Source organism: Dreissena polymorpha, chromosome 11, assembly GCF_020536995.1.
Source record: "Dreissena polymorpha isolate Duluth1 chromosome 11, UMN_Dpol_1.0, whole genome shotgun sequence".
NCBI classification, from domain to species: domain Eukaryota; kingdom Metazoa; phylum Mollusca; class Bivalvia; order Myida; family Dreissenidae; genus Dreissena; species Dreissena polymorpha.
This window is the reverse complement of record NC_068365.1, coordinates 9,190,993-9,210,289: the sequence shown is the minus strand read 5'-3', so window position 1 is coordinate 9,210,289 and position 19,297 is coordinate 9,190,993. Positions and strand designations below refer to the sequence as shown.

The 19,297-nt window shown below is 34.0% G+C and overlaps 2 protein-coding genes and 1 long non-coding RNA gene across 6 annotated transcripts in view; 1 reads left to right on the top strand and 2 right to left on the bottom strand.

Annotated features, from left to right (window-relative positions):
• The window catches only part of LOC127850361 (uncharacterized), a 154,912-nt gene that overhangs the window by 90,040 nt on the left and 45,575 nt on the right, over positions 1-19,297 (top strand). The gene's annotated exons all lie outside the window — the stretch shown is intronic.
• LOC127850360 (uncharacterized) lies at positions 723-10,551 on the bottom strand. Of its 3 annotated transcripts, none has more exons than XM_052383337.1 (5): positions 10,344-10,551; positions 7,919-8,571; positions 7,172-7,330; positions 6,842-7,019; positions 723-6,030 (listed from the first exon to the last, which is right to left on the bottom strand). In XM_052383337.1, the coding sequence occupies exons 2-5, from the start codon at positions 8,489-8,491 to the stop codon at positions 2,213-2,215; spliced, it is 4,728 nt and encodes a 1,575-aa protein (XP_052239297.1). In that variant the 5' UTR covers positions 8,492-8,571; positions 10,344-10,551; the 3' UTR covers positions 723-2,212. The 3 variants fall into 3 exon arrangements, with proteins under 3 accessions (XP_052239297.1, XP_052239295.1, XP_052239296.1); XM_052383335.1 differs by lacking the exon at positions 10,344-10,551 and adding an exon at positions 10,148-10,332; XM_052383336.1 differs by lacking the exon at positions 10,344-10,551 and adding an exon at positions 9,626-9,717.
• LOC127850362 (uncharacterized) lies at positions 15,102-17,672 on the bottom strand. Its single transcript, XR_008035233.1, has 3 exons — positions 17,238-17,672; positions 16,761-16,899; positions 15,102-16,019 (listed from the first exon to the last, which is right to left on the bottom strand). It is a non-coding gene; the product is annotated as an uncharacterized LOC127850362 (long non-coding RNA).

The window sequence follows — 19,297 nt, the reverse complement described above, 5'->3', positions numbered from 1 at the left end:
TATGGTACTCATTCCACCGTTGCAATTGTTCACTAGCAAATTTAATATATATATAGAAAAGCTTTGGCTATGAGACACCCCACAATTTTGTTAGCATACGAAACATTTTCTTTTTGTTACTTTTTCCTCGTGATGATGGTAATATCATTCTCTGCTAAACTTAAACAGTAACTTCCTGACTAGCTCTCCTAAATTAAGAAACTTAACAAGAGCTGCCATGGGCAGCACGTACCGCTTTTTGTAGTGCTTTAAGGTAGTGAAAGAAAATCATTCTAATTTAAAAAGGCAGTCAATTTTGCCAATATTTTGCCAAACCTATCTACGCCGGAACGGGAATTGGGGCCATGATAGTTATCAAATGTGTGCAGAATTTAAAGGCAATATATCAAACGACCATAAAGATATTTGAGATGGTACGCAAACTTGGACAACATTTTTCAAGTGTTATGTTAAAGCTACCTCATGTCAAGCGTAGCCAGTCTACTATGAACCACAGTGCATTTAAGTATAAACAGCCTGTGCCCGCGTCAGCGTGGCAGTTTGATTTATAAGTCTCTCTTAACTTTGATACTCACATTCATCAAGTAGATTCATATAGTTGTTGTGTGTTAATTAATAAGTAGAATAGTAACTTAGACTTGTTATTATCAACACACCAACGTAACCCCAAGTCCAAAAGGGGCAAATGCTTATAGTATTTTAGTTTGAAATTTTAATACACCTTATTTTCATAGTTTATTTTCATTATAATGATATTTAAAAGGATAATGCCAACACTTGTACAAAGCTGAGGAATATAATATTTTCATAGCATGTGGCATTTAATCAAATACAATTTGTAAAACAACCATAACATTAAGCTTAACAGAGTAGTCTACACTTGCTAAGAGGTTTAAGGGGTCATGATGGGTAACAAAATGTGAAAAATCTTACAACAATATATTGAGGGATTTGAAAATAATTGAAAATATTTGATGTAGTACGCAAAGCTGGACATATTTTCTCAAGAACAAAAAGGGTCATAATTTTAATAAAATGCATGACAGAGTTACTTACTCTTGCCAATGAAAAGGGGTCATTTTTATCAGTAAGTGTGAAATATCTTAAGTGACTTAGAAAACATCTTCGGAGGTTCAAACACTTAGACAGAGCGTAATGCCAATGTCAACGCCTAGGTGAGAGGAATAGCTCCCCTTACGTTTTGAAAAGTCGAGGTACAAATTGACAAGATTTTACATGAAGGATGGTATAATATTAACATTTATTTTAAAAGTGATTTAAGAACATTCAAACAAAGATTTATATTTGATATAAGAACATTCAAACAAAACAACAACAAAATGGTTAACATAATGGTTTTAAAAAAGTTCAACATGACATATTTCTTTTCAAAAATGTTAGCATTTATTTTAAAAGTGATATAAGAACATTCAAGTAAAGATTTATCTTTGATATAAGAACATTCAAACAAAGATTTATCTATCTAGACATATAAACTGTAATTTGCTAAAACTAACAGTAACTCTTGTAACACAAAAACTTTTCAGATTAATACTTGATGTTTACTCTTGTGATTTCAGTGCCATTTTCAGTTAATCGGTTGTGAATAACCAGAATATATCAAAAGTTACATTAGAGCAAAGAAATCTTAGCAATGATGCAATGTAACCAGATGTGATGTTTAGGAGAGAACCTTGCAAAATTCTATTGCAGATGGACGCTTTGACATTTCATAATGAGATGAGATACATAGTTGCATAATTTCCATTTTAGAAACTCCATGTGGAATTTCTTTCTTTCAATGCAGTTAATGATTATTTGCACATAGTTATCTCCCTCGTCTTCATCACACGATGTACGATCTGAGTTCCAAACAGTTTTTTCAGTGTACAATTCTATGTTTGTGCAACTTAAACTCCAAATGTCTGACTTTTTTTGTTTTGCAGATCCACCATAAAGAAGTATCTCTGGAGCTTGATCAACTGGGGTACCCGGCTGCATTTCTCTAGCATTTGCAATTGTAATGTTCATGGTATTAATTACTTTAACTTTTGAAAGTCCCATGTTACAAAGTTTTGCATTGTCAAAACTCTTTGACAGCAACATATTTTCTGGCTTTATATCTCTATGAATGATGATGGGATTGTGACTTACATCATCTGACAAATCGCTGTCCGCCTTGTCCTCCAGGCTTAAAATGAGTGGTAATGCATCAGCACAACTCACAATTTCTAACAGATAAGTTAGAAGGGCACTCCAGCGCTTTCATAGAGAAGTTAAAAGGGTCCTCCAGCGCTTCCATATTATCACTATCATCAACTAGAGAAACATAACTTTGTCGCGTCCGAATATATATGGTTCTTTCGGCTCGAAGTGAATACACATACTTCCACGCCTGAATACCCACGTATTCAATGGACACCATTTGACCTTTTCGCAAATGCATGACATCTGAACCGAAATCACATGAAAGCATCAGGTGACAGGCCATTGGGCAATCCACAGTTGACAAATGAAATACCAGTTTGCGCAATTGTTGTGACGATAATAGTTTATTTACGATAATAAGGTGAATACGTGAATGTGGTATTTGAATATTGGGGGTTATTTCATCAACTAAACTTCTTAGTAATACCGGGTTCTCATTAATCTGTCCAAATCTACCTTGCAAAAGCTCATACATTTCAATTAATTTATTATCCATATTGTTTATTATAAATGAACCATTGAAGATATTGATACAAAGCTTTTCCACGAAGTGGTTCTGATTGTCGAGTGTGGACACTTGACAACGTTCAATTTGTAAATTCACATTGTGAGTGCAGATCAACAGCGAATTGAATAAACGTTGAAGGAATGATGTTGACACTTCAATGCTGATCAATGCCATCTGTACAACTTTTATTTTTGACTCATTTGACGTTGTACCCTTCATGCTCTTTCGAAATAATTCTATACTGAACAAGTCAGTACGTTGCTTATTTGATGTAATGTTTATCCTTCGTACATTGAAATCACGCACGGTATTAAGCAAGAAGTACCAATCTTCACCGAGACCACGTATGTCGTTTTGGTTTAACTGAAGAGCGTCAAGTGTATCGGAGTAATTTTTCCGAAACTGGCAATTACATTTTAGTGACAAACTTTCCATTTTGAATGTAGTTTGAAGCTTATTTAAATTAGTGTGTAATGACAAATTTAATTCACGATATGTACCAAGCAATACGAGATCTGTCAACTCTTTGCAATTAGTCAGACAATTGGTTGTGAGTGTTATATCGCTGCCCGCAAATATTGTTTTTAATTTGTTACACTTTGACAAATCTAATTCACTACATACACCTTGTAAATCAAGATGTTGGACATTCTCACTAAGCGCAGTTGGTTCCAATGTTACTCGTTCCCCGATAGCTATGTCGGTAAGACTAACACACAATGATAAATCTAATGCGACACATTTGCATATGAGGGATATGGACTTCATTCGACAAGGGAAAGACCCCGGTAGCAAGTTTACGTCATAACCGAGTTCAATTGTTTCAAGATCGTTGCAATATTTCAAATCTAACCCAAAACATTTTCCGTTGAATTTTAAGTGTTTAAATCTTCCGCAAAGGGCTTCTGGTGATAGCGTTATTTTATCGCCGAGTTCGATTTGTTCTAGATTATAGCAGTTCTGCAAGTCTAACTCGTCACACGTGCAATTCAACTTTAGTTTTTTTGCATGGGGTAGCAGTGAAACGGACAATGGTGCTAATGTAATTCTAGTTCCCAGCTCAATATCTTGTAGGTTAATGCACGAAGAAAGATCCAATCCGCTACAAATACAGTTTAATTTAATTTGTTTGATGTTTCCCCGAAGTGAAACAGGTAGCAACCTTACACAATCACTAATATGTAGTGTTTGTATATAATGATTATATGGTAAATTCAAACGGTCACATGACCCAAGCACTTTTAGATTCTTAATATTGCACTGCGGACTTATTGCATTCGGTGTTAATTTCACTTCTGAACTGAGTTCGACTGTTTCCAGATTGTGACACAAAGACAAATTCAAAGGATCGCAAATACCACTGAATTTTAGAGTTGTTCCGTGTAGAATAGTTGGAAGTACCACTGTTATGTGGCCGACGTCAACAGTTTCCAGCCACTGACTTGCAGACAAATCTAAACAGTCTATTTGCGTAACGTAGGTATGTATTGTAATGTGTTTCAGATTAGGCAGATTGCATAATGCCTTCGGTAACAATTTCACTATCCCAATCAGGTGTATTCTTTCCAGATTAGCGAACGGCGAAAGATCAAATAATTCATATTTACCTTGAAGCACCGTATACCTGCGGTTTATTTCGTCCTTCGTAATATCTTTTGTTTCTTCAGGGAAACGTTTGAAAGGACGCAATGTATCATCCAATATATACCAGGAACGCAAATTCGATATGTTGGCCTCCAGGATACGAGTTACTATTTCGAAGTCAGCTTTGCATGAACTTGAAACATCACAATAAATGTGACTTATTCTCAAGTGGATTTGGCTTTGCTTAAAACCGTTTGCTAATGCTTCTTTATATCCTGATATCAATATCTTCTGAAAAGTACGACTTTCGAAGAAATGAGGCTGACTTGTACTAATTCTAGCGACGTGGTTGTACAAAACACACGACAAATTGTTTGCAGCATTGATATTTAGTCCACAAAGATATTTAAACACATCGCTTAAATACTGATGATTGTCCTCAGACTTCGTAACAAAGTCGCTCAAGTCACCATCGATGACGCCCATATTGTCAGCAATATAAATCGCAGCCAGAAACTCTTGGATACTTCTATGAACAAATGAAAAAGTTGCTGATGTATTCTTAAAGGGTGAACTTCTTCGCTGAGTTAAAATACCGACATGAAGCGCAAAACGATGTATGTTTTCTTTTTCTGTTTCATGCGACAAATACTGATACAATAACTTTTCACTAAACACAAATGACTTTTCCCTTTCAAAGGAAAAAATACTATGAAACGCCACCTTAGCAAGTGCCTTCAAACATGTAATATTCGGTTTTATGAACAAAGTGTCCTTGAAACAATTTAGGTGAGAATCATCAAAAAACCCATGTTCATGGGTTACTTTTTTCAGAAGGCTTTCAAGCAGAGTACTGAAGATTTTGCACAAAGATCCGTTTAAGCTAACCCCGTCTATCCACAAGCAAGCAATTATTGTGAGCATCATCGGTACGGGCAAAAATTCCTTTAGCGCATGTGTATTGATGTACGCTTTGAATTCCAAACATTCCACATGTTTACTATGCGTCAATGCGAATATGTTTTCAGCTAGTCTATATGGATTGCTTATTCCTTTTATTTCAAGTAAGATGCCAATGTTTGAATCTTTTATAGACTCTGCGATTTTCCAAGGACGAGTTGTGATCAACACCGTACAGCGGTCGTAACAGGTTTGCAGCAACGGCGTGCATTGTTTTCCTTTATAATGACACCACTCATCTATACCGTCTTGAATTAATAGACATCGCTCTTTTTGCATTACTTCTTGAAGAAGTTCGTACACTTTAGCCTGGTCCATGTCTGCATATATATTGTCAATAATCTGCTCTTTAATCATATGCATTACTTCTCGCTGATCCGGCGAATCTCTTAGTGTCACCAGAAAAAGGAAATCATATTCATGAAGTGTGTGTAGATCACCAAAAAGTGTTTCTTTGTCAGGAGTCGGTTCCAAATTGGACGAAACATAACACCAGTCTAAAACTAGCTTAGCTGCGAATGTTGATTTGCCTGTCCCAGGATCCCCCCTTAAGAAGATAGGACGATTGCGTGTGTCCCTCTTTAGAATATCTTTATACGTTTTAAGCTGCATGCCGTCTGTTTGTGATTGGTCATTTACATTTTCAAGTTTTAATATCTTTGGCGGAACATATATATCCATCAACGGTATATCTTGGAGCGGCTTTAATACAGATAATGGTGTGTGCCATAAATGTGTGTTGTAATACTTCGTTATTCTTTGTTTAAGCGCTGAAACAATAATACATAGCCATTAAAATATATATGAAACACCAAGTTTACCAACTTAAACTAAACAAGATAATTGGAACCCATGTATTTATTTTTGTAAAATAATTGAATTAGAAATAAACTTGAAATGGTATTAATTTCAACGTGTGAAATATTAATTTTAATCAAATGTAAACGTTCGACGTGTATTGCTGTTATCATTGCGATGATACCTACATAGGTATCGGAAATGAATTTATATTCATAAGATTCATAGAAATACATCAGGGCCAATACTGCGATTAGGGACATTCAAACCGTTAAGGAACAGCACTGTATTGCGTTTACCGTTCTCAGCTGGTGACTCCCCCCCCCCCTCAATTGAAACAAAACAAGGGAGACAATTCTTAACATCAATTAAAGGTCTTTTATTTTAGGCAAGTGACCAAAATTGTAATAATTTAAACACATTACGAAACTTAACACCAACGAATAAACACGTCCTCACCGCTTTGAAACGATCTAATCAAAACATAGAATTGGTATTTAAACTGGTTTAGGGGCACCACAACCTCACAAATATTTATATTTAGATAAAGCTAAACAACGTGCCATCTTAATTCAAATAAAACTGCAATTAAATCAAAAAAGGGACTTCGCTTTAATTTAATTCAAGAATAACAAGTTAAATTATGTGTGGTTGTTGGTTTTGTGTGATTTAACAGTTGTATTAAAATCGTAGGACAATCGCAAACATGTAAAACACATTGGAACGATCTCCTGTATTCTTTAAGCGAGTATTTTGTTTATTAAGAAACAATATTATACACACCTTCACAATCTTGAATGTAACTTTTCTTTTTAGTCGGAGTCTCTAATTCTCTCTTAATGTTCTCTACATAAGCCTTAATTTCGTTCACTGCATTTAATGTTAACAGTTCACATTTCTGAGTAGTGGAATGTTCTAGTAAACGGATCATTTCCGGGATCTGTAACGTTTCGAGTTGCAGCTGAAAAAGATAACCGAAATGCATAACATGATAACGAACGGTTCGAAGAACGCTATACTACGAAATATGATACTGGTACCAACAAAAAATAATTGTTTTTATTTCTTATTGGCTTTTTTATGTAAACCGTGAATTTATTTGTGTATGATTACCATTGTCAGTTTTCTCAACGCCTCTTGTGCATGTTGATCTTGAGCTAGGCAATATGGATCATTCAAAATATCTGCGAGTGTTGTGCAGTGGTCATGCAGTTCAGCGTCTGTGAGTTTAAACTCGGATGAATGACGAACATTTTTGCAAATAAATCGAGCCTATAAACATTAAATAAACATGTATTATAATCAAAAGTATAATTTCTTTATCACGATTATCAGATGTCAAATCAGGCGCCGAAGTATTTTTCAAATGCATCTACACCTACGTAAATAGCAGAGATTGAAGTAATAAGATAATCGAAAGGCTACACTCAACTGAACAAAGCTTGGTGATCGGTCTTTAATGGCAAAACAATAATCTGTAGAACCATGCAAATTTAATGCATTTAATTTAAGATATGCAATTAACAATAGTATTTATGCAAGGTATAAAATAAAAATATAATGACCAATTGTACAGTAATTTATATCTGGATTCTAATCTTGACGCATCCATGTAGTTCACTTATTGTTAATTTGAAGACACAAATAATGATATTAATAAGACATAAACTAACTAACTTCAGTTAAAATATAAATTTTGAACGGATAGTATTGACAAAACAGGGCACGATGTTACTTTATTCAGAAACATATGAACACAATGCATCAAATGAGCCTTTAAGTAAATGATTAAAGTAAAACTACACTTCCATAAAAAATCTCATTAAAAGAATGATGCATATCCGCACATTTCTAATTTACCTTTGTAAGGAGACATGGAGGGTTTGGTGCTGTCGCTATGGTAAATGAAAACAATCTGTCAAAGTGCGAGCAATTCAACATAAAACTAATCATTCCGTTGAAATCAGTCTCTTGAATAGACCTTATACGCTCATATCCATCTGGTGGAAAATAGCTTTTTGCAATTTCCCACGGATTTGAAGCCCATTGATTTGCCGATGTACACTTCCATGACGGCCTGTTGTATCGGTGGTACTTTTCTATTTCGACCCGAACCTGATCACATATATTCAAAGGACACGCTCGCGTTTGATTTTCTACTGTGTCGTGTATGGCAGTACAAAACGAATTGGGTCGGCGTTTATTGCACACGCCAGGTGTTGGGCATTTTAACAAATTGGCAGTATTACAGCCAATGCACGATGCTGGTGCCTGCATACTTGACCAGATTGGGCTGAAAATACTTGTGTGGAAATTCTGAGCCTCTGTTTGTACGAATTTCTGCAATCCAGACTTTGCAATGTCAAGTGCCAGCCATGCCTTCAACCAGTTCGTCCTTTCCTTCTCCGAGAGTACATCGGCTAGACTCGCCATGTCTTGTATTTACATGTAACGCGAAGCAAATACGAAGCTGTTTTATAATACGTATCTTCGTCTTCAAACAAAACTCTGGTCTGTAAGTAAGAGAAATACATATAATTGAGAAAAAAAATTTAATGAGTTTTCATTTACACTCGTCACACATTTGTTTTTATTTATGTCACGAAATCCAATTATTCGATCAGGTTTTATGCATACAACTTGAAACAATTTTGTTTGTAATTGTTCTTTTTATAGTAGTTTTGACGTTGATTGATATATTGTATATTGTTTGTTGTTGTTTACTGTTTAACAAGCGAAACTCTACTTTTCATATTGAACCGTTTTAATGTAATGCGTTAAATTTACATATATGTATTGCACGGAGAAAACTTTTATGAGAAAACAAATAGTAAAATATGATAAAATAAAATAATTAGAGGTTCGTATTAAAATATGTACACAGGTCATAAGTCATTTCAAATCGTATTTGTTATATAAGGTTATTCGGATGATATTTTGGACGCATTAACCACTTGCGAAAGATTGAATATGTTGGTATGTGTGTTCCGGATTGCGAAAGACTTTGAATTTATCAATTAATTTAAAGGTACAAACAACGTTGACCCATTCTATGACCGATATCACTGTGATTGGGTTTCCCCTAATCTATAAATAAAGACGATAACAAACTCTGTCTATAATATCAAGTAACAAAAAGCGTGATCAATCTATTGTTTCACAGAAATATGGTTAGTTTCGCGTATAAAAACGTGCGCGGTAATGATGTTGGTTTTGAATAAATTTTACAAAAGCAACAAATAAAATAAAAATATGTGTTCATGATTCGCTTATTATAAGTAAAACTGCTTTCATGCAAACAAAAACATGTTTATATACAAGACCATGCAGTACAACTGTTATATTATGTTCAGCGTAGTAGTAGTAGCTTTATACGTATAAATTGTATTTCAACGCTATCGTTTGTCTGTAAATTATTGTTATATAATGTAATTCAGAAATAGGCCTACTATATCATTATCTCAGCAAACATTGACGCTATTAATATAGTATAAATCAACAATTCTGAAGAAGCATAGAAAGACATTTTATGTTCATAAACTTAAAAAAACAATAACACTTGCATACTGTATTGTATTATCCTACTTGCCGCCCTGAAAAAATACATTTACAACGTGTTTGTATTTTATAAGTGGTGGAAAACACTTGGTGATTCCCTGTTAAAAGGCTAAATATACCTTTAAATCGGTTTTCCCAGTACTAAAAATACCCTTTTACATGACGGGTTTCCCAAATTGTGTCAAAATAATACACAATACGAGACTTTTGATACCACAAATGACACATTATTACGTTTTTTTTAATTATTTGCTTAACATTCTAGGTATAATCCAAACACTTTTGTATAATAAACTAACAAAATAAATAATCCCTACATATTATGTATTTACCTACACGAGTATATTGTAGATCAAATTATGTATCTTTTGAGGCTATAACTTGGCACAAGAGACTCTAGCTTTCGATACATAGGTTGATGAAATCGCCTAATACCTTTTTACTACATAAAATATTAACAGTTTAAGTTTATTAGCAGAAGTAGCACAAAACATACATGCGTTTGGCAAAATATAAAACATGTATACATACCGTAATCTATTGGTTATTAATAATTGTTCACAACAATGTTGTTTTATCCGAATTTGAACGCGACAACTACACAATACAACTAAATGTAGTAAGTTATTAGAACTTAACAAACATTATACAACTGTAATATTGGTACTCCCTAGTCCAACGTTCAACCTTAAATAAAAATAAGTTTAAAGTATGAAACATGTCTGACCCAGGTATGTGATTCGTCATAACCGCGCCGTCGTACTGATCACATATATGTGAAACACTAAAACGTGTTTATCTCTCTGGCTTGTTAAAACATAGACATATCCATTATAAATCGAGACATAGGTATGTTACACATTTCCGGTTAATACATTATAGAAAGGTAGGTCTTAACTAAATTTGCTTCAAATGTTAAATTATCTACACGTCTTCTTTTTGTAGAGGTAACGGGCGATATCAAAAGTGTGGATGGATATTTCGTTGAAGTTGACAAACCCATATATTGGTATTAATATTTTCACTGATATTGATATCTTTTTAAGAAATACACATTTTTGATAAAGTATTTTGATTGTATTGCATCGATTTTCGAATAGTTTGGTAAATTAATTTCATTTGATCTTTCCTACCATCTATGTATTATTTGATAAGAAAACAAGTTTATACAAATGTACAGTTTAATGCATTCGAAACATGGTCAACACATTATCTGTACAGAAATAACTCTATCGATTCTCATTTGCACAACGAGTTGTGATATGGCATTCGTTGATAGTATTCGTTCGGACATAGCAAAATCACCACTCTAAAACTAGCATAAGGGGCTCTAAAAACTGTATAATCAATACCAATGTAAGACTTGCAATTTTACAGATCTGTGGACCGTTTCAATAGGATATCGTATCGTAAATATAACGATATCGTAACTCGGGTAGTTGCGATTGGATTTACGATTCTCGTAAACCGTTTCAATAACCCCCTCGTAAATGTCCTCGTAAATCGCTCTCGCAATCTACGATTTCTTTATTGTACATTCGGTTTTCTTTGGGGTTATATTCAAACTGTCAACATCCGGTAGGGTGTTAACACCGTGTTGTTTTCGTAATGTGTTGCGAATATTTGAGAAAAAGCACATATAACAAACGTTGAACAGAGAGCGAGATGGCTCACACGGGATCAATAGACGATTTATTGCATAAATCAATCTTTTGTACCGTGCTACAGTGGAATAGTGTTGTTTTTCACTGTGTGCAAAGTCCATGAACTCACTGGAATTGTTACTAACGTCGTTGACGTTAGTGGAAATGGAATTTAGAAATGTCTAATCATCATGCTGAATTATCAACAGCATCATTTCTGTGGAACACTGCGATATGCCTTATATAAGTGTTTCATAGTTATGGTGCTTTTAAAGTAGTTCACTATCTGCCAAGATTGGAATGGTACTTGTATACAGGTAAAATAAATAATTGTGCAGTGTTTATTTTACTAACATATTGTAGTGAAATAAGGTCACTTCCAACAGCCTTGCTGTTGGGCTAACTCTTTAGCGACGCGGTTAAAGTGTCTGACTACCACTCTGGAGGTCGTGGGTTCTATGCCCGGCTTGAGCTCAGTATTTTCACATTAATGGCGACGAGACAAAAAACGAACTGTGAATGCGGGACTGGGTCTGAGCTGTTTAATGGTTTCTGGGAGGGCCATGCAGATGCAAGACATGCTGTAGCGAGCGTGTCTGGGCCTTGAAACATTAAAAGGGGGAGGAGTGTAGTGAAATAAGGTCACTAAGGCTGTTGGGCTAGCTCTTTAGCGACGCGGTTAGTGTCTGACTACCACTCTGGAGGTCGTGGATTCAATCCCCGGCTTTTGCTCAGTATTTTCACATTAATATCATACACTTTCACATATAAATATTTATTTAACTCTTTGTATTAAAGCTTGATTCCTGAAAAAGTATGATGCTTATCAAGACACTGGAGTCTATTTCCCGAGTAGAACCAATACTTTGTGTCTTCAGAGATGATCTTGAGGACCCTCCCTCATTGCCAGTGGGGATCAAAGTGGGACCTTCTGATAAAAGTAGCTAGACAGACACTATAATTATGTAATATTCCAGGGCAACCTTTTTACCCAAGGTATTGTCATAGCCAGCGTGTCGCCCGCCGTCTGCCTTCCGCATCGTGCTAAAACTTTGACATTTTGCTCTAAAATCAAGAGCAAAATCAAAGTGCTTCCACCTGCAACTTTTTAACTTCATATGTAGATGTACCTTGATGAGTTCTACATGCCACACCCATTTTTGGGTAACAAGGTCTAAGGTCACTGTGACCTTAAAAAAAATCTGACAAGCTTTAATTTATTCAAAAGTGCATATTATCATTGATGATTCTGTAATACATGTAGTTACATATTAAAACAGTTACAATATGTGTTACTCATTTTTTTGCTTCATAAAACATGGTTTATCTCCATGCACATCCAACTCTCTCAGTAACGCTTGATTGGACATTGTCGGCTCGGTTACTTCTTACATGTACCTTGGGTACTCTTAAGTATACTTAAATGTACCCCGGGTCACCGATTACCCTAAATCGATATTGCTTATCTTCAACAAACTAATCTTTAAAAACAAACTGTATCAACATGCTTTTTGAGTAAGAGTTTTGATAATATAGAGGCCATTGTACAGAAAATTTGACATGAATGTGAACATAATTTATAAAAAAATAGCAGACAACTACAAATTTAGCGTTAAAATTCCCGGGTATGTTTTAGTATATTTACCGTACCCGGGGTTCATGTAAGTATACTTAAGAATACCAGCGGTACATGTAAGTAGTACCCGAGCCGTAAATGACCAATCAAGCCTCAGTAACTGTTCCTAAATAACAGTCACTATGTTGCCTTTTAAACTCCAACAAAAAAAGGTCTTGACAAATGAAATGTAGGGTATTTGCACCATATTTGTCTGTGTTTAATGATCATGTAAATAAACTTGACATGCAGAAAAATAATATACTTTTAACATAATTTTTATGTCCCCCACCACTATAGTGGGGGGCATATTGTTTTTGCCCTTTCTGTCGGTTGGTCTGTCTGTCTGTTGATTTGTTTGCTCCAACTTTAACATTTTGCCATAACTTTTGCAATATTGAAGATAGCAACTTCATATTCGGCATGCATGTGTTTCTCATGGAGCTGCACATTTTGAGTGGTGAAAGGTCAAGGTCATCCTTCAAGGTCAAAGGTAAAAACAAGAAACCGTCGGAGACAGGTGATGCTCCCAAAAGGTTGTTTTTGTCACAATATTGCACTATATATTCAGATAAAAGGAAACGTCTTGAGGGCACAGTAGTTGGGGGAACAAGAATATTTATATATAAAATTTCAAAGGGCCATAACTCTGTGAAAAATCATCCGACCAGAACCCTCTGATAATATGCACATCTCCATTTGGTAGTGAAGCTTCCCATAAAGTTTCATTGAATTCCGGTCATTAGTTGCTGAGAAATAGCCCGGACAAGAATTGCACTATATGTACAGTTAATGTAAAATTTCAAAGGGCCATAACTCTGTGAAAAATCATCCGACCAGAACCCGCTGATAATATGCACATCTCCTCTTGGTAGTGAAGCTTCCCATAAAGTTTCATTGAATTCCGGTCATTAGTTGCTGAGAAATAGCCCGGACAAAAATTGTACACGGACGGACGGACAGACGAAGCGGCGACTATATGCTCCCCCAAAAAATTTTGGGGGGAGCATAAAAGTGGCGCAGAAGGTGACATAGTGTTTCCGAAAAACACATTTCTTGTTTTTCCTGCATGTTTCCTGCATACATTCATTTTTGTGTATTAAAAAAATTATTTCTCCTTGTGAAAAATGCACTTCATCAGAAAATAAGTAGGTAACCATAAGTGCATTTTAATTGTGTTTTAAGTATATTTTCAAATAATTTAATTATCTTTTTGGAATAAACAAAACTGAAAAAGTACACACAAGTGTATTAAATTTGCATTAATTACATTTTCATATACATACATGTACCAACGCCTATTTATGAGCAGTAGTCCTAAAATGGTTTACTTATGGTTGACAAAATGCATTTTGTATTACTATTATTTCAAAATATAGCTACCCATCCAGTTCAATATAAAACTGTAATGTTAAATTATACACAGTGACACTATGTGAAGTTGGAATATAACATATTTTCAACAATTATAATGTGCTTTTTTCCTATTGTGTTTATTTATTTGACAAAATTATAAGTAAAATAGATACTTGCATATGCAAATTCATTTCATGCTCTGAATGTATTTTTGTTAAATACTGTGTATACTTTTGTATTATTTGTACTTTTCTAATGTTTAACAGTGATGGTATTTTTATTATTTTCATTGTATTTTTAAACTGTGTGCAGGCACACATCCACAGGGTTTCATTTTTTTTAGGATTTAAGAAAAATCAAATTAAACACCCAGTGAAATCAATTAAAATGATACAATTATATATGCAATAGTGTCTATTTTACTTATATTTTGTACAAATTAATAACAGGTTAAACTGCATGTACTGCAGTGTTGAAAAAACACTGTTTATTTTCAAATTGATGTCTTATTCCAACTTCACATAACAGTGTGTTCCTAGAATAATGAAGAAATACTGGAATCTCAAATTGTGTCATATCATTGTTTCTAATATCTGCATCAGCAGTAACCCTTCTGAAAATGAAATGTGCTTTTTACCAAAATGCACTTAAAAAATTGCATTTTATCTACACTTGTTTAAGCGAATCTCTGCATTTTCTAAAGAGTACACTTTATTGCATTAATTAATTAGAAACAGATGAAGCCTTTTTTCATGTTCTTTAAATTCGAAAGTGTATTTTTCTTTTTCTTTTTTTTAAATGATCCACTTTTTCTTAGACAGTGGAGTTTTAAGTACATCTTTTTAATTTATAAAATGTTTAAAGTGTATCTTTTCTAGGTTAGGACATATTTTTACTTTAGAAACAAAATAACTCATTCTTAAAAGCATTATTAGGTGTTTGCTAAAATTTAAATTAGTAACAAATTATTTTTTCCATTGGGGCCATACAATCAAAATGTTCACCATGAAAATGCTGACAACTTCAAACATCATTCTTAAATTTCTTTTTAAGTACAAATGTAAGCGCTTCTTCTGCGTTCTCTGTATTGCAATCCACTTTATAATTTAAAGTGTATTTAATTACATGTTGAACAAAAAGATTGTGAAGTAAGAAGCTAAAGTGACATTATTCAAGAAGCTTCTTCTCTTAAAGATTCACTAACACAACATCGAGTTTAAACAGTTTTAACAACTTTATTCGCAACAACAGTAAATATTTGTAGTGGTTATAACAATGACCCAAAGAAATATTATTTATATGATTTAAAAAAAATCTGACGACATATGTGAAGGATTATCTGTGGAAAATATAGTATGGAGTAGCTGTACACACAATTTAAGTGGAACATTTTAAGTACAAAAGGGGCATTATTAAGCTAAATGCAGGTCAGAGATAAGCAACTTGGTCAGTGACCTCACAATGACATAATGACCCTGAATACATAAGTGCTTTTAATGAAAATATGTAATAGAAACAGTGATATAAGGATGTTGCATGTTTACCATAATTTTATACACAGCTTATCATTCAAGGTATAGTCGAGCTAAAATTAAATATATATTTTACATTTAAGTTCGAATAAAAAAAATACACATTTTTTTCTTCAAGAGTTCCCGCTGTGTTCAACTGCATGTGTGTAATATAACGTATTTAGTATTATGGGTATGAGAGTCCCATCCACTGCTCCCGGGCCTTGTGGCAGAATCCAACCTTCATGCAAGTTTGTTGTTGTACACGGACTGGAAACCTATGGAATGTATCATGTGTTTAAAATTAACAGTACATGATAAAGCATTTATATACATGATTTGATTAACTGTGTTTAAATTTTAATTTATTTACTGTGCTCAAGTTTTCATCATCTATTGATTTTTTATTCACATATAGTTTATGTATCAAATAAAAAAAACAAATGAGGAATAAAAAAAGATGAAAAGTAAATAAATTATGATTGTACCATCCCTGTAAAATGAAAAATAATTTTAACTAATTATTTGACCCAAAATCTATATGAGATTTTATCACATGCTATACCCTGTTACACATGTGTAATATACTTTTTAAGCGTTTTCATTGGCTTAGTTTTCGTTTATTGACCAATCGCATTTTGTTATTTCACCAAAATGACGTTGCAACGTCAATTGATGCCACGAAATGTAAACAACATTTGGGATTTATCATTATGTTTGCATTAATATTTATTTAATTTGCTCATTTAAAAGCATGTGATAAAAAAAGATCTCACACTCGTTGTCATATCATACATGTACCATATTTTATTTAACTCGTCCAGGAAATTCATTAGTAAGCTCGCCAAAGGCTCGTTTTCTTACAAAATTCCTTAACTCGTTTAATGAAATATGGTATGATATGACAACTCGTGCCAGATCCTATATGTAAGACATGATGTTTTTAAATAAATAACATTTTTTCTACAACAGTTTAAAATCATGATTGAGTAATTGATTATAGAAATAAAGACATTTACCAATCATATGTTTGCTGATTGAACTCGTGAAGGCATGTCAAATAACTAAAGATGATCTGCTGATTCCATGAAGATCTGCCAGCTTGGAATAGATGTTTCCTTTGGCCAAAAATCTTTAACTGATGTCAGTGATGAGTACCTGTTGGTGTAGTACAATATGAAAAAGTGAATAATACTAGTCTTCTAATGTAATGAAAATACTATAATATGTTACTGTTGTGTATGTGTGTTCAAGAACAACAAGATATTTTGATAACTCAGTAACTGATTTGTTATTTCATGATGATCATCACTTTGGTGTTTTGTGGTTGAAGGTTTGATACACATGTAGGCTAACAGTTGCCTAACTGGGCACATTTTACAATCCAACATAATTTAGCAATGCATGTATCGTTCTGACAGAATATTAAATAAACATAATACAAAGAAAAGGAATAGATTGTAACGAGTTGTATAGCGTTGATAACAAACATTTACCAATAAAAAACAAGGCTCCATTGAGTACTTATCCGAACAAAAAAACTTCCGAAATCACATGCAAATTGCAATGGATAAAAGCTTACAGCAAAATTAATCATTGCACAATAATTCGAGCGGCGCAAAGCGCATATACTTCAACTGCTGTTGAACAATATAATTGAATCACACACATAATAAACACATAGGGTTTTCACGTATGATAAATTGCAATTTATTTTGATTTATTCATCCTTATCGAATATAAACAAAGGGCAGTAACTGATATATTGATTCCAACGTTAAATATTTTGCAGAAAGTAATCAAGGGATAAAAAACAACATGTTTACTTCCTCTGTATTGTCGTCGATAAAAAGACGGAGCCAAAAGCTTCTTATTCGGCGTCTAAATGCACAACATACGCGGTGTCCATTTTGTTTTCGACGTAACTACGACGGCTTCTTACGTCTCGTAGACTTACGAGAGAATTCTACGATATCGTAAGTTGCGAAAGTTTATTGAAACGCAAAATGGCAAGTTGCGATAATCGCAACTGGTTTACGAGTCGTAACATACTTACGAGAGCTTATTGAAACGGTCCCCAGTACCTTATATGCGTACAATAAGCATCCCATTCAATGGATCCGGTTTGCAATTAACGTGTTCAAATAAGTTTTCTTGTTATTTTCAAGTGCTACAAAAGTATAATTTAACAGTTGTCAACACACGCTCTTTTGGGTTAGAACGAGACACTCTGAATGTCTAATAATTGTGTTTCTTGAGAATTTGTTACTTTTGATCTGTAAAACTTAAAAATATATACGGACACAAATAAAAATATGAAACGGGAAATCATTTTCCGTGCTAATTTGTTGGGAATTTTTCATCATTTTATAAACGTTTCTCGGAGGCAGAAGCCTTTATCTCTGCTAAATAATGGAAAAAATAATGTATAAGTTATTTTAGGTTTTATTTCCCCGTGCCAAATACTACACCACGTTGCCGTAACCAATCCAGCATTGTAATCGGCGTACGGAGGTACCGAAAGTGTAACTCACATATCTTCGCTATTTATACATTATTATCGGGATGTTCCATACAACCGGTATATAGTTTAGTACGTAAAGTTTTACGAATGTTACAAAAACACATTTCGACCTGCGTGTGGCTCGAACTATAACCAATAAACATGTCGTCCCTATTTAGCAATCGAGTCTACTATTTAAATATCATAAATACTAATGCAATGTCAGAAATACTAGTATACAACAAGTATTTCATTTAAATAAATAATACAAGCGACAATCAAAATTAAACAAGCTGTGTTTGTGAAACACTATGTCCCCCCAATATATATATGACCTTTGACCTTGAAGGTTTAACTTGACCTTTCACCACTTAAAATGTGCAGCTGTATGAGATACACATGCAATATCAAGTTGCTATCTTCAATATTGCAAAAGTTATGGCCAATGTTAAAAATTGATGCAAACAAACTAACAAACCAACTGACAGGGCAATAACAATATGTCCCCGAGTATAGACTGGGGAACATAAAAATGCAAAGAATGTCTTAAAAAGTAATATTCAGTGGTTTTCAGTAAAAGAAGAAGGGACGCTTAATATTGATTGACACAACTGATATATTTTGTTCAGAAGAGATTATAAACAATGGATTAAGGAAACGTGCAATCGGTGACATCAATCTTAAAAAATCAAAATGGAAAATGATGAGAACGAATATGTTATAGTTTTATTTCAGAGTGTATGTATCCTTGTACCCCAGCTGAAGCTATTCCGAAACAGCAGTCAAATGACAATCGCCTACCGTAAAGACGAGTAGTGGACGGTTATCACATTAGATGTGTGTCCCAATATAACATACTACATTTTTGAGATTGTTGCACAATCATATTTTAATTTATACGATGGATATATGTTCAGACGTTGTATCACCGACGGTGTTTTAAGAGCCATTTTATGCGCTGAAACCAACGAGCTTAAACAAGTCCTGAGCCGCAAACAATAATTGAAATCGAAATAGGTCTCGTGTTCAGCAAAAAACACTCCTACATGTTGG